Source organism: Staurois parvus, unplaced genomic scaffold (genome assembly GCF_062004578.1).
Source record: "Staurois parvus isolate SC_StPar_1 unplaced genomic scaffold, SC_StPar_1.0 ptg003039l, whole genome shotgun sequence".
Classification (NCBI taxonomy): Eukaryota; Metazoa; Chordata; class Amphibia; order Anura; family Ranidae; genus Staurois; species Staurois parvus.
The window spans coordinates 170,959-185,151 of NW_028320835.1; the positions used below are offsets into that span (position 1 = coordinate 170,959).

Genomic DNA, 14,193 nt, shown 5'->3' on the forward strand with positions numbered 1-14,193 from the left:
GGAGCGTGGAGGACATTGTACATACGTGTCTCCCGGATCTTCTACTCTATCATGTATGGATACAAGGACACGGAGCGAGGAGGACATTGTACATACGTGTCTCCCGGATCTTCTACTCTATCATGTATGGATATAAGGACACGGAGCGTGGAGGACATTGTACATACGTGTCTCCCGGATCTTCTACTATATCATGTATGGATATAAGGACACGGAGCGTGGAGGACATTGTACATACGTGTCTCCCGGATCTTCTACTATATCATGTATGGATATAAAGACACGGAGCGGGGAGGACATTGTACATACGTGTCTCCCGGATCTTCTACTATATCATGTATGGATATAAGGACACGGAGCGTGGAGGACATTGTACATACGTGTCTCCCGGATCTTCTACTATATCATGTATGGATGGAAAGACACGGAGCGTGGAGGACATTGTACATACGTGTCTCCAGGATCTTCTACTATATCATGTGTGGATATAAGGATTCGGATCGTGGAGGACATTGTACATACGTGTCTCCCGGATCTTCTACTATATCATGTATGGATATAAGGACACGGAGCGTGGAGGACATTGTACATACGTGTCTCCCGGATCTTCTACTATATCATGTATGGATATAAAGACACGGAGCGTGGAGGACATTGTACATATGTGTCTCCCGGATCTTCTACTCTATCATGTATGGATATAAGGACATGGAGCGTGGAGGACATTGTACATACGTGTTGCCCGGATCTTCTACTCTATCATGTATGGATACAAGGACACGGAGCGTGGAGGACATTGTACATACGTGTCTCCCGGATCTTCTACTATATCATGTATGGATATAAGGACACGGAGCGTGGAGGACATTGTACATACGTGTCTCCCGGATCTTCTACTATATCATGTATGGATATAAGGACACGGAGCGTGGAGGACATTGTACATACGTGTCTCCCGGATCTTCTACTATATCATGTATGGATGGAAAGACACGGAGCGTGGAGGACATTGTACATACGTGTCTCCAGGATTTTCTACTATATCATGTGTGGATATAAGGACACAGATCGTGGAGGACATTGTACATACGTGTCTCCCGGATCTTCTACTATATCATGTATGGATATAAGGACACGGAGCGTGGAGGACATTGTACATACGTGTCTCCCGGATCTTCTACTATATCATGTATGGATATAAAGACACGGAGCGTGGAGGACATTGTACATACGTGTCTCCCGGATCTTCTACTATATCATGTATGGATATAAAGACACGGAGCGTGGAGGACATTGTACATACGTGTCTCCCGGATCTTCTACTATATCATGTATGGATGGAAAGACACGGAGCGTGGAGGACATTGCACATACGTGTCTCCCGGATCTTCTACAATATCATGTATGGATGGAAAGACACGGAGCGTGGAGGACATTGCACATACGTGTCTCCCGGATCTTCTACTATATCATGTATGGATGGAAAGACACGGAGAGTGGAGGACATTGTACATACGTGTCTCCCGGATCTTCTACTATATCATGTATGGATATAAATACACAGAGTGTAGAGGACATTGTACATACGTGTCTCCCAGATCTTCTACTATATCATGTATGGATATAAAGACACGGAGCGTGGAGGACATTGTACATATGTGTCTTCTGGATCTTCTACTCTATCATGTATGGATATAAGGACACGGAACGTGGAGGACATTGTACATACGTGTCTCCCGGATCTTCTACTATATCATGTATGGATATAAGGACACGGAGCGTGGAGGACATTGTACATACGTGTCTCCCGGATCTTCTACTCTATCATGTATGGATATAAGGACACGGAACGTGGAGGACATTGTACATACGTGTCTCCCGGATCTTCTACTATATCATGTATGGATATAAGGACACGGAACGTGGAGGACATTGTACATACGTGTCTCCCGGATCTTCTACTATATCATGTATGGATATAAGGACACGGAACGTGGAGGACATTGTACATACGTGTCTCCCGGATCTTCTACTATATCATGTATGGATATAAGGACACGGAGCGTGGAGGACACTGTACATATGTGTCTCCCGGATCTTCTACTATATCATGTGTGGATATAAGGACACGGAGCGTGGAGGACATTGTACATACGTGTCTCCCGGATCTTCTACTATATCATGTGTGGATATAAGGACACGGAGCGTGGAGGACATTGTACATACGTGTCTCCCGGATCTTCTACTATATCATGTATGGATATAAGGACATGGATCGTGGAGGACATTGTACATACGTGTCTCCCGGATCTTCTACTATATCATGTATGGATATAAAGACACGGAGCGTGGAGGACATTGTACATACGTGTCTCCCGGATCTTCTACTATATCATGTATGGATATAAGAACACGGAGCGTGGAGGACATTGTACATACGTGTCTCCCGGATCTTCTACTCTATCATGTATGGATATAAGAACACGGAGCGTGGAGGACATTGTACATACGTGTCTCCCGGATCTTCTACTATATCATGTATGGATATAAGGACACGGAGCGTGGAGGACACTGTACATACCTGTCTCCCGGATCTTCTACTATATCATGTATGGATATAAGAACACGGAGCGTGGAGGACATTGTACATACGTGTCTCCCGGATCTTCTACTCTATCATGTATGGACATAAGAACACGGAGCGTGGAGGACATTGTACATACGTGTCTCCCGGATCTTCTACTATATCATGTATGGATATAAGGACATGGAGCGTGGAGGACATTGTACATACGTGTCTCCCGGATCTTCTACTATATCATGTACGGATATAAAGACACGGAGCATGGAGGACATTGTACATACGTGTCTCCCGGATCTTCTACTATATCATGTATGGATATAAGGACACGGAGCGTGAAGGACATTGTACATACGTGTCTCCCGGATCTTCTACTATATCATGTATGGATGGAAAGACACGGAGCGTGGAGGACATTGTACATACGTGTCTCCAGGATCTTCTACTATATCATGTGTGGATATAAGGACACGGATCGTGGAGGACATTGTACATACGTGTCTCCCGGATCTTCTACTATATCATGTATGGATATAAGGACACGGAGCGTGGAGGACATTGTACATACGTGTCTCCTGGATCTTCTACTATATCATGTATGGATATAAAGACACGGAGCGTGGAGGACATTGTACATACGTGTCTCCCGGATCTTCTACTCTATCATGTATGGATATAAGGACACGGATCGTGGAGGACATTGTACATACGTGTCTCCCGGATCCTCTACTATATCATGTATGGATATAAGGACACGGAGCGTGGAGGACATTGTACATACGTGTCTCCCGGATCTTCTACTACATCATGTATGGATATAAATACACGGAGCGTGGAGGATATTGTACATACGTGTCTCCCGGATCTTCTACTCTATCATGTATGGATATAAGGACACGGAGCGTGGAGGACATTGTACATACGTGTCTCCCGGATCTTCTACTATATCATGTATGGATATAAGGACACGGAGCGTGGAGGACATTGTACATACGTGTCTCCCGGAACTTCTACTATATCATGTATGGATATAAGGACACGGAGCGTGGAGGACATTGTACATACGTGTCTCCCGGATCTTCTACTATATCATGTATGGATGGAAAGACACGGAGCGTGGAGGACATTGTACATACGTGTCTCCAGGATCTTCTACTATATCATGTGTGGATATAAGGACACGGATCGTGGAGGACATTGTACATACGTGTCTCCCGGATCTTCTACTATATCATGTATGGATATAAGGACACGGAGCGTGGAGGACATTGTACATACGTGTCTCCCGGATCTTCTACTATATCATGTATGGATATAAAGACACGGAGCGTGGAGGACATTGTACATACGTGTCTCCCAGATCTTCTACTCTATCATGTATGGATATAAGGACACGGAGCGTGGAGGACATTGTACATACGTGTCTCCCGGATCTTCTACTATATCATGTATGGATGGAAAGACACGGAGCGTGGAGGACATTGTACATACGTGTCTCCAGGATCTTCTACTATATCATGTGTGGATATAAGGACACGGATCGTGGAGGACATTGTACATACGTGTCTCCCGGATCTTCTACTATATCATGTGTGGATATAAGGACACGGAGCGTGGAGGACATTGTACATACGTGTCTCCCGGATCTTCTACTATATCATGTGTGGATATAAGGACACGGAGCGTGGAGGACATTGTACATACGTGTCTCCCGGATCTTCTACTATATCATGTATGGATATAAGGACATGGATCGTGGAGGACATTGTACATACGTGTCTCCCGGATCTTCTACTATATCATGTATGGATATAAAGACACGGAGCGTGGAGGACATTGTACATACGTGTCTCCCGGATCTTCTACTATATCATGTATGGATATAAGAACACGGAGCGTGGAGGACATTGTACATACGTGTCTCCCGGATCTTCTACTCTATCATGTATGGATATAAGAACACGGAGCGTGGAGGACATTGTACATACGTGTCTCCCGGATCTTCTACTATATCATGTATGGATATAAGGACACGGAGCGTGGAGGACATTGTACATACGTGTCTCCCGGATCTTCTACTATATCATGTATGGATATAAGGACACGGAGCGTGGAGGACATTGTACATACGTGTCTCCCGGATCTTCTACTATATCATGTATGGATATAAGGACACGGAGCGTGGAGGACATTGTACATACGTGTCTCCCGGATCTTCTACTATATCATGTATGGATGGAAAGACACGGAGCGTGGAGGACATTGTACATACGTGTCTCCAGGATTTTCTACTATATCATGTGTGGATATAAGGACACAGATCGTGGAGGACATTGTACATACGTGTCTCCCGGATCTTCTACTATATCATGTATGGATATAAAGACACGGAGCGTGGAGGACACTGTACATATGTGTCTCCCGGATCTTCTACTATATCATGTGTGGATATAAGGACACGGAGCGTGGAGGACATTGTACATACGTGTCTCCCGGATCTTCTACTATATCATGTGTGGATATAAGGACACGGAGCGTGGAGGACATTGTACATACGTGTCTCCCGGATCTTCTACTATATCATGTATGGATATAAGGACATGGATCGTGGAGGACATTGTACATACGTGTCTCCCGGATCTTCTACTATATCATGTATGGATATAAAGACACGGAGCGTGGAGGACATTGTACATACGTGTCTCCCGGATCTTCTACTATATCATGTATGGATATAAGAACACGGAGCGTGGAGGACATTGTACATACGTGTCTCCCGGATCTTCTACTCTATCATGTATGGATATAAGAACACGGAGCGTGGAGGACATTGTACATACGTGTCTCCCGGATCTTCTACTATATCATGTATGGATATAAGGACACGGAGCGTGGAGGACACTGTACATACGTGTCTCCCGGATCTTCTACTATATCATGTATGGATATAAGAACACGGAGCGTGGAGGACATTGTACATACGTGTCTCCCGGATCTTCTACTCTATCATGTATGGATATAAGAACACGGAGCGTGGAGGACATTGTACATACGTGTCTCCCGGATCTTCTACTATATCATGTATGGATATAAGGACACGGAGCGTGGAGGACATTGTACATACGTGTCTCCCGGATCTTCTACTATATCATGTATGGATATAAAGACACGGAGCGTGGAGGACATTGTACATACGTGTCTCCCGGATCTTCTACTATATCATGTATGGATATAAGGACACGGAGCGTGGAGGACATTGTACATACGTGTCTCCCGGATCTTCTACTATATCATGTATGGATGGAAAGACACGGAGCGTGGAGGACATTGTACATACGTGTCTCCAGGATCTTCTACTATATCATGTGTGGATATAAGGACACGGATCATGGAGGACATTGTACATACGTGTCTCCCGGATCTTCTACTATATCATGTATGGATATAAGGACACGGAGCGTGGAGGACATTGTACATACGTGTCTCCCGGATCTTCTACTATATCATGTATGGATATAAAGACACGGAGCGTGGAGGACATTGTACATACGTGTCTCCCGGATCTTCTACTCTATCATGTATGGATATAAGGACACGGATCGTGGAGGACATTGTACATACGTGTCTCCCGGATCCTCTACTATATCATGTATGGATATAAGGACACGGAGCGTGGAGGACATTGTACATACGTGTCTCCCGGATCTTCTACTATATCATGTATGGATATAAAGACACGGAGCGTGGAGGACATTGTACATACGTGTCTCCCGGATCTTCTACTCTATCATGTATGGATATAAGGACACGGAGCGTGGAGGATATTGTACATACGTGTCTCCCGGATCTTCTACTATATCATGTATGGATATAAGGACACGGAGCGTGGAGGACATTGTACATACGTGTCTCCCGGATCTTCTACTATATCATGTATGGATATAAGGACACGGAGCGTGGAGGACATTGTACATACGTGTCTCCCGGATCTTCTACTATATCATGTATGGATATAAGGACACGGAGCGTGGAGGACATTGTACATACGTGTCTCCCGGATCTTCTACTATATCATGTATGGATGGAAAGACACGGAGCGTGGAGGACATTGTACATACGTGTCTCCAGGATCTTCTACTATATCATGTGTGGATATAAGGACACGGATCGTGGAGGACATTGTACATACGTGTCTCCCGGATCTTCTACTATATCATGTATGGATATAAGGACACGGAGCGTGGAGGACATTGTACATACGTGTCTCCCGGATCTTCTACTATATCATGTATGGATATAAAGACACGGAGCGTGGAGGACATTGTACATACGTGTCTCCCGGATCTTCTACTCTATCATGTATGGATATAAGGACACGGAGCGTGGAGGACATTGTACATACGTGTCTCCCGGATCTTCTACTATATCATGTATGGATATAAGGACACGGAGCGTGGAGGACATTGTACATACGTGTCTCCCGGATCTTCTACTATATCATGTATGGATATAAAGACACGGATCGTGGAGGACATTGTACATACGTGTCTCCCGGATCTTCTACTCTATCATGTATGGATATAAGGACACGGAGCGTGGAGGACATTGTACATACGTGTCTCCCGGATCTTCTACTATATCATGTATGGATATAAGGACACGGAGCGTGGAGGACATTGTACATACGTGTCTCCCGGATCTTCTACTATATCATGTATGGATATAAGGACACGGAGCGTGGAGGACATTGTACATACGTGTCTCCCGGATCTTCTACTATATCATGTATGGATGGAAAGACACGGAGCGTGGAGGACATTGTACATACGTGTCTCCATTATCTTCTACTATATCATGTGTGGATATAAGGACACGGATCGTGGAGGACATTGTACATACGTGTCTCCCGGATCTTCTACTATATCATGTATGGATATAAGGACACGGAGCGTGGAGGACATTGTACATACGTGTCTCCCGGATCTTCTACTATATCATGTATGGATATAAAGACACGGAGCGTGGAGGACATTGTACATACGTGTCTCCCGGATCTTCTACTCTATCATGTATGGATATAAGGACATGGAGCGTGGAGGACATTGTACATACGTGTCTCCCGGATCTTCTACTCTATCATGTATGGATACAAGGACACGGAGCGTGGAGGACATTGTACATACGTGTCTCCCGGATCTTCTACTATATCATGTATGGATATAAGGACACGGAGCGTGGAGGACATTGTACATACGTGTCTCCCGGATCTTCTACTATATCATGTATGGATATAAGGACACGGAGCGTGGAGGACATTGTACATACGTGTCTCCCGGATCTTCTACTATATCATGTATGGATGGAAAGACACGGAGCGTGGAGGACATTGTACATACGTGTCTCCAGGATCTTCTACTATATCATGTGTGGATATAAGGATTCGGATCGTGGAGGACATTGTACATACGTGTCTCCAGGATCTTCTACTATATCATGTATGGATATAAGGACACGGAGCGTGGAGGACATTGTACATACGTGTCTCCCGGATCTTCTACTATATCATGTATGGATATAAAGACACGGAGCGTGGAGGACATTGTACATATGTGTCTCCCGGATCTTCTACTCTATCATGTATGGATATAAGGACATGGAGCGTGGAGGACATTGTACATACGTGTCTCCCGGATCTTCTACTCTATCATGTATGGATACAAGGACACGGAGCGTGGAGGACATTGTACATACGTGTCTCCCGGATCTTCTACTATATCATGTATGGATATAAAGACACGGAGCGTGGAGGACATTGTACATACGTGTCTCCCGGATCTTCTACTCTATCATGTATGGATATAAGGACACGGAGCGTGGAGGACATTGTACATACGTGTCTCCCGGATCTTCTACTATATCATGTATGGATATAAGGACACGGAGCGTGGAGGACATTGTACATACGTGTCTCCCGGATCTTCTACTATATCATGTATGGATATAAGGACATGGAGCGTGGAGGACATTGTACATACGTGTCTCCCGGATCTTCTACTATATCATGTATGGATGGAAAGACACGGAGCGTGGAGGACATTGTACATACGTGTCTCCAGGATCTTCTACTATATCATGTGTGGATATAAGGACACAGATCGTGGAGGACATTGTACATACGTGTCTCCCGGATCTTCTACTATATCATGTATGGATATAAGGACACGGAGCGTGGAGGACATTGTACATACGTGTCTCCCGGATCTTCTACTATGTCATGTATGGATATAAAGACACGGAGCGTGGAGGACATTGTACATACGTGTCTCCCGGATCTTCTACTATATCATGTATGGATATAAGGACACGGAGCGTGGAGGACATTGTACATACGTGTCTCCCGGATCTTCTACTCTATCATGTATGGATATAAGGACATGGAGCGTGGAGGACATTGTACATACGTGTCTCCCGGATCTTCTACTCTATCATGTATGGATACAAGGACACGGAGCGTGGAGGACATTGTACATACGTGTCTCCCGGATCTTCTACTATATCATGTATGGATATAAAGACACGGAGCGTGGAGGACATTGTACATACGTGTCTCCCGGATCTTCTACTCTATCATGTATGGATACAAGGACACGGAGCGTGGAGGACACTGCTGGGACTGGAGGTGGGGATTGGACGGGACTTACCTTCTACATGGACGGTGTACTTATATGTCTGTATATGGTTTCCTGTAGCATTACTTATCACCACACTGTATATCCCGCCATTCTCCAGAGTCACATCATGTATGACCAGACTTCCATTCTCCGATCCCTTCGCATTGGTCACGGTCTCTACTGGTCTCTGTGTACAGCGGCTGTGTCCAGCTATCCTGGTGCCATTGTGTCCGGTTGGGTCTCTGTATCTCCACTCATACTGGTCACACATCGATCTATCTGTATGGTTGAGGGTGAGATGGATTCTGATGGGGAGGAGAAGGTCAGATCCCGGCCGGGTGAATATTTCCTCCTGAACATCCGGGACATTTCCTGCACAGACAGAATACAGACCCCAGTCAGGTCACAGTCTACACTCCCCTCCCCCACATAGCTCAGACTTCTCTATCATGAACCCGGAAATATTCAGATTACATTCCTCTGAGTCCTCCAGGTCCTTCCTGGGTCCCAATCGTTTCCTTACCATCTCCGATCATTGAGAGGTCTCTTCTGACACCCCAATACCACCAAGTATTCTAATAAATGATTGGCGATACAAACCCCGCCCCCATCTGCCACATCGAGGGAGCCTATTGGCTGTGAGAGCTATTGATGAACAGATCATACATAAGGGATGTAGGTGGGGGGAGGGGGATAAATATTTGTTTAATGGCGGAACTGGATGGACTTTTGTCTTTTTTCAGCCAGACTAACTATGGAACAATGTAACTGGGGAACTATGGAACTGGGGAACTATGGAACTATATGGAACTATGGAACTATATGGAACTAGGGAACTATAGGGAACTAGGGAACTATGGAACTAAGGAACTAGGGAACTATGGAACTATGGAACTAAGGAACTAGGGAACTATGTAACTAGGGAACTATGGAACTAGGGAACTATGGAACTAGGGAACTATAGGGATCTGTGGAACTATGTAACTATGGGAACTATGGAACTAGGGAACTATGTAACTAGGGAACTATAGGGAACTATGGAACTAGGGAACTATGGAACTAGGGAACTATAGGGATCTGTGGAACTATGTAACTATGGGAACTATGGAACTAGGGAACTATGGAACTAGGGAACTATAGGGAACTGTGGAACTAGGGAACTATAGGGAACTGTGGAACTAGGGAACTAGGGAACTATAGGGAACTATGGAACTAGGGAACTAGAGAAATATAGGGAACTGTGGAACTATGGAACTAGGGAACTATAGGGAACTGTGGAACTAGGGAACTATGGAACTAGGGAACTATAGGGAACTGTGGAACTAGGGAACTATGGAACTAGGGAACTATAGGGAACTATGGAACTAGGGAACTAGAGAAATATAGGGAACTGTGGAACTATGGAACTAGGGAACTATAGGGAACTGTGGAACTAGGGAACTATGGAACTAGGGAACTAGGGAACTATAGGGAACTGTGGAACTAGGGAACTATGGAACTAGGGAACTATAGGGAACTGTGGAACTAGGGAACTATGGAACTAGGGAACTATGGAACTAGGGAACTATAGGGAACTGTGGAACTATGGAACTAGGGAACTATGGAACTAGGGAACTATAGGGAACTGTGGAACTAGGGAACTATGGAACTATGGAACTAGGGAACTATAGGGAACTGTGGAACTATGGAACTAGGGAACTATGGAACTAGGGAACTATGGAACTAGGGAACTGTGGAACTAGGGAACTATGGAACTAGGGAACTATAGGGAACTATGGAACTATATGGAACTAGGGAACTATGGAACTAGGGAACTATAGGGAACTGTGGAACTAGGGAACTATGGAACTAGGGAACTATAGGGAACTGTGGAACTAGGGAACTATGGAACTAGGGAACTATAGGGAACTGTGGAACTAGGGAACTATGGAACTAGGGAACTATAGGGAACTGTGGAACTAGGGAACTATGGAACTAGGGAACTATGGAACTAGGGAACTATAGGGAACGGTGGAACTAGGGAACTATGGAACTAGGGAACTATAGGGAACTGTGGAACTAGGGAACTATGGAACTAGGGAACTATGGAACTAGGGAACTATAGGGAACTGTGGAACTAGGGAACTATGGAACTATAGGGAACTGTGGAACTAGGGAACTATGGAACTATGGAACTAGGGAACTATAGGGAACTATGGAACTAGGGAACTATGGAACTAGGGAACTATAGGGAACTGTGGAACTAGGGAACTAGGGAACTATGGAACTATATGAAACTAGGGAACTATAGGGAACTGTGGAACTATAGGGAACTGTGGAACTAGGGAACTATAGGGAACTGTGGAACTAGGGAACTATAGGGAACTGTGGAACTAGGGAACTATGGAACTAGGGAACTATAGGGAACTGTGGAACTATGGAACTAGGGAACTATAGGGAACTGTGGAACTAGGGAACTAGGGAACTAGGGAACTATAGGGAACTGTGGAACTATGGAACTAGGGAACTATAGGGAACTGTGGAACTAGGGAACTATGGAACTAGGGAACTATAGGGAACTGTGGAACTAGGGAACTATAGAACTAGGGAACTATAGGGAACAATGGAACTAGGGAACTATGGAACTAGAGAAATATAGGGAACTGTGGAACTAGGGAACTATAGGGAACTGTGGAACTGGGGAACTATGGAACTAGGGAACTAGGGAACTATAGGGAACTGTGGAACTATGGAACTAAGGAACTAGGGAACTATGGAACTATGGAACTATTGGGAACTATGGAACTAAGGAACTAGGGAACTATGGAACTATGGAACTAAGGAACTAGGGAACTATGGAACTAGGGAACTATGGAACTATAGGGAACTGTGGAACTATATGGAACTAGGGAACTATAGGGAACTGTGGAACTATGGAACTAAGGAACTAGGGAACTAGGGAACTATGGAACTATAGGGAACTATGGAACTATGGAACTAAGGAACTAGGGAACTATGGAACTATGGAACTAAGGAACTAGGGAACTATGGAACTAGGGAACTATGGAACTATAGGGAACTATGGAACTAGGGAACTATGGAACTAGGGAACTATAGGGAACTGTGGAACTATGTAACTATGGGAACTATGGAACTAGGGAACTATGGAACTAGGGAACTATAGGGAACTGTGGAACTAGGGAACTATAGGGAACTGTGGAACTAGGGAACTATGGAACTAGGGAACTATAGGGAACTGTGGAACTAGGGAACTATAGGGAACTATGGAACTAGGGAACTAGAGAAATATAGGGAACTGTGGAACTATGGAACTAGGGAACTATAGGGAACTGTGGAACTAGGGAACTATGGAACTAGGGAACTATAGGGAACTGTGGAACTAGGGAACTATGGAACTAGGGAACTATAGGGAACTATAGGGAACTGTGGAACTAGGGAACTATGGAACTAGGGAACTATAGGGAACTATGGAACTAGGGAACTAGAGAAATATAGGGAACTGTGGAACTATGGAACTAGGGAACTATAGGGAACTGTGGAACTAGGGAACTATGGAACTAGGGAACTAGGGAACTATAGGGAACTGTGGAACTAGGGAACTATGGAACTAGGGAACTATAGGGAACTGTGGAACTAGGGAACTATGGAACTAGGGAACTAGGGAACTATAGGGAACTGTGGAACTAGGGAACTATGGAACTAGGGAACTATAGGGAACTGTGGAACTAGGGAACTATGGAACTATGGAACTAGGGAACTATGGAACTAGGGAACTATAGGGAACTGTGGAACTATTGAACTAGGGAACTATGGAACTAGGGAACTATAGGGAACTGTGGAACTAGGGAACTATGGAACTATGGAACTAGGGAACTGTGGAACTATGGAACTAGGGAACTATGGAACTAGGGAACTATGGAACTAGGGAACTGTGGAACTAGGGAACTATGGAACTAGGGAACTATAGGGAACTATGGAACTATATGGAACTAGGGAACTATGGAACTAGGGAACTATAGGGAACTGTGGAACTAGGGAACTATGGAACTAGGGAACTATAGGGAACTGTGGAACTAGGGAACTATGGAACTAGGGAACTATAGGGAACTGTGGAACTAGGGAACTATGAAACTAGGGAACTATAGGGAACTGTGGAACTAGGGAACTATGGAACTAGGGAACTATGGAACTAGGGAACTATAGGGAACGGTGGAACTAGGGAACTATGGAACTAGGGAACTATAGGGAACTGTGGAACTAGGGAACTATGGAACTAGGGAACTATGGAACTAGGGAACTATAGGGAACTGTGGAACTAGGGAACTATGGAACTAGGGAACTATAGGGAACTGTGGAACTAGGGAACTATGGAACTAGGGAACTATGGAACTATAGGGAACTGTGGAACTAGGGAACTATGGAACTATGGAACTAGGGAACTATAGGGAACTATGGAACTAGGGAACTATGGAACTAGGGAACTATAGGGAACTGTGGAACTAGGGAACTATGGAACTAGGGAACTATGGAACTATAGGGAACTGTGGAACTAGGGAACTATGGAACTATGGAACTAGGGAACTATAGGGAACTATGGAACTAGGGAACTATGGAACTAGGGAACTATAGGGAACTGTGGAACTAGGGAACTAGGGAACTATGGAACTATATGAAACTAGGGAACTATAGGGAACTGTGGAACTATAGGGAACTGTGGAACTAGGGAACTATAGGGAACTGTGGAACTAGGGAACTATGGAACTAGGGAACTATAGGGAACTGTGGAACTATGGAACTAGGGAACTATAGGGAACTGTGGAACTAGGGAACTAGGGAACTAGGGAACTATAGGGAACTGTGGAACTATGGAACTAGGGAACTATAGGGAACTGTTGAACTAGGGAACTATGGAACTAGGGAACTATAGGGAACTGTGGAACT

The 14,193-nt window shown here is 44.7% G+C and overlaps 1 protein-coding gene across 1 annotated transcript in view; it reads right to left on the reverse strand.

Moving 5' to 3' along the window:
- The window catches only part of LOC149428684 (hemicentin-1-like), a 128,034-nt gene that overhangs the window by 93,966 nt on the left and 19,875 nt on the right, over positions 1–14,193 (reverse strand). The window contains exon 3 of the mRNA XM_089667116.1: positions 9,283–9,624. Coding sequence (XP_089523242.1) covers positions 9,283–9,624 — 342 coding nt within the window. The remainder of the gene's footprint in view (positions 1–9,282; positions 9,625–14,193) is intronic.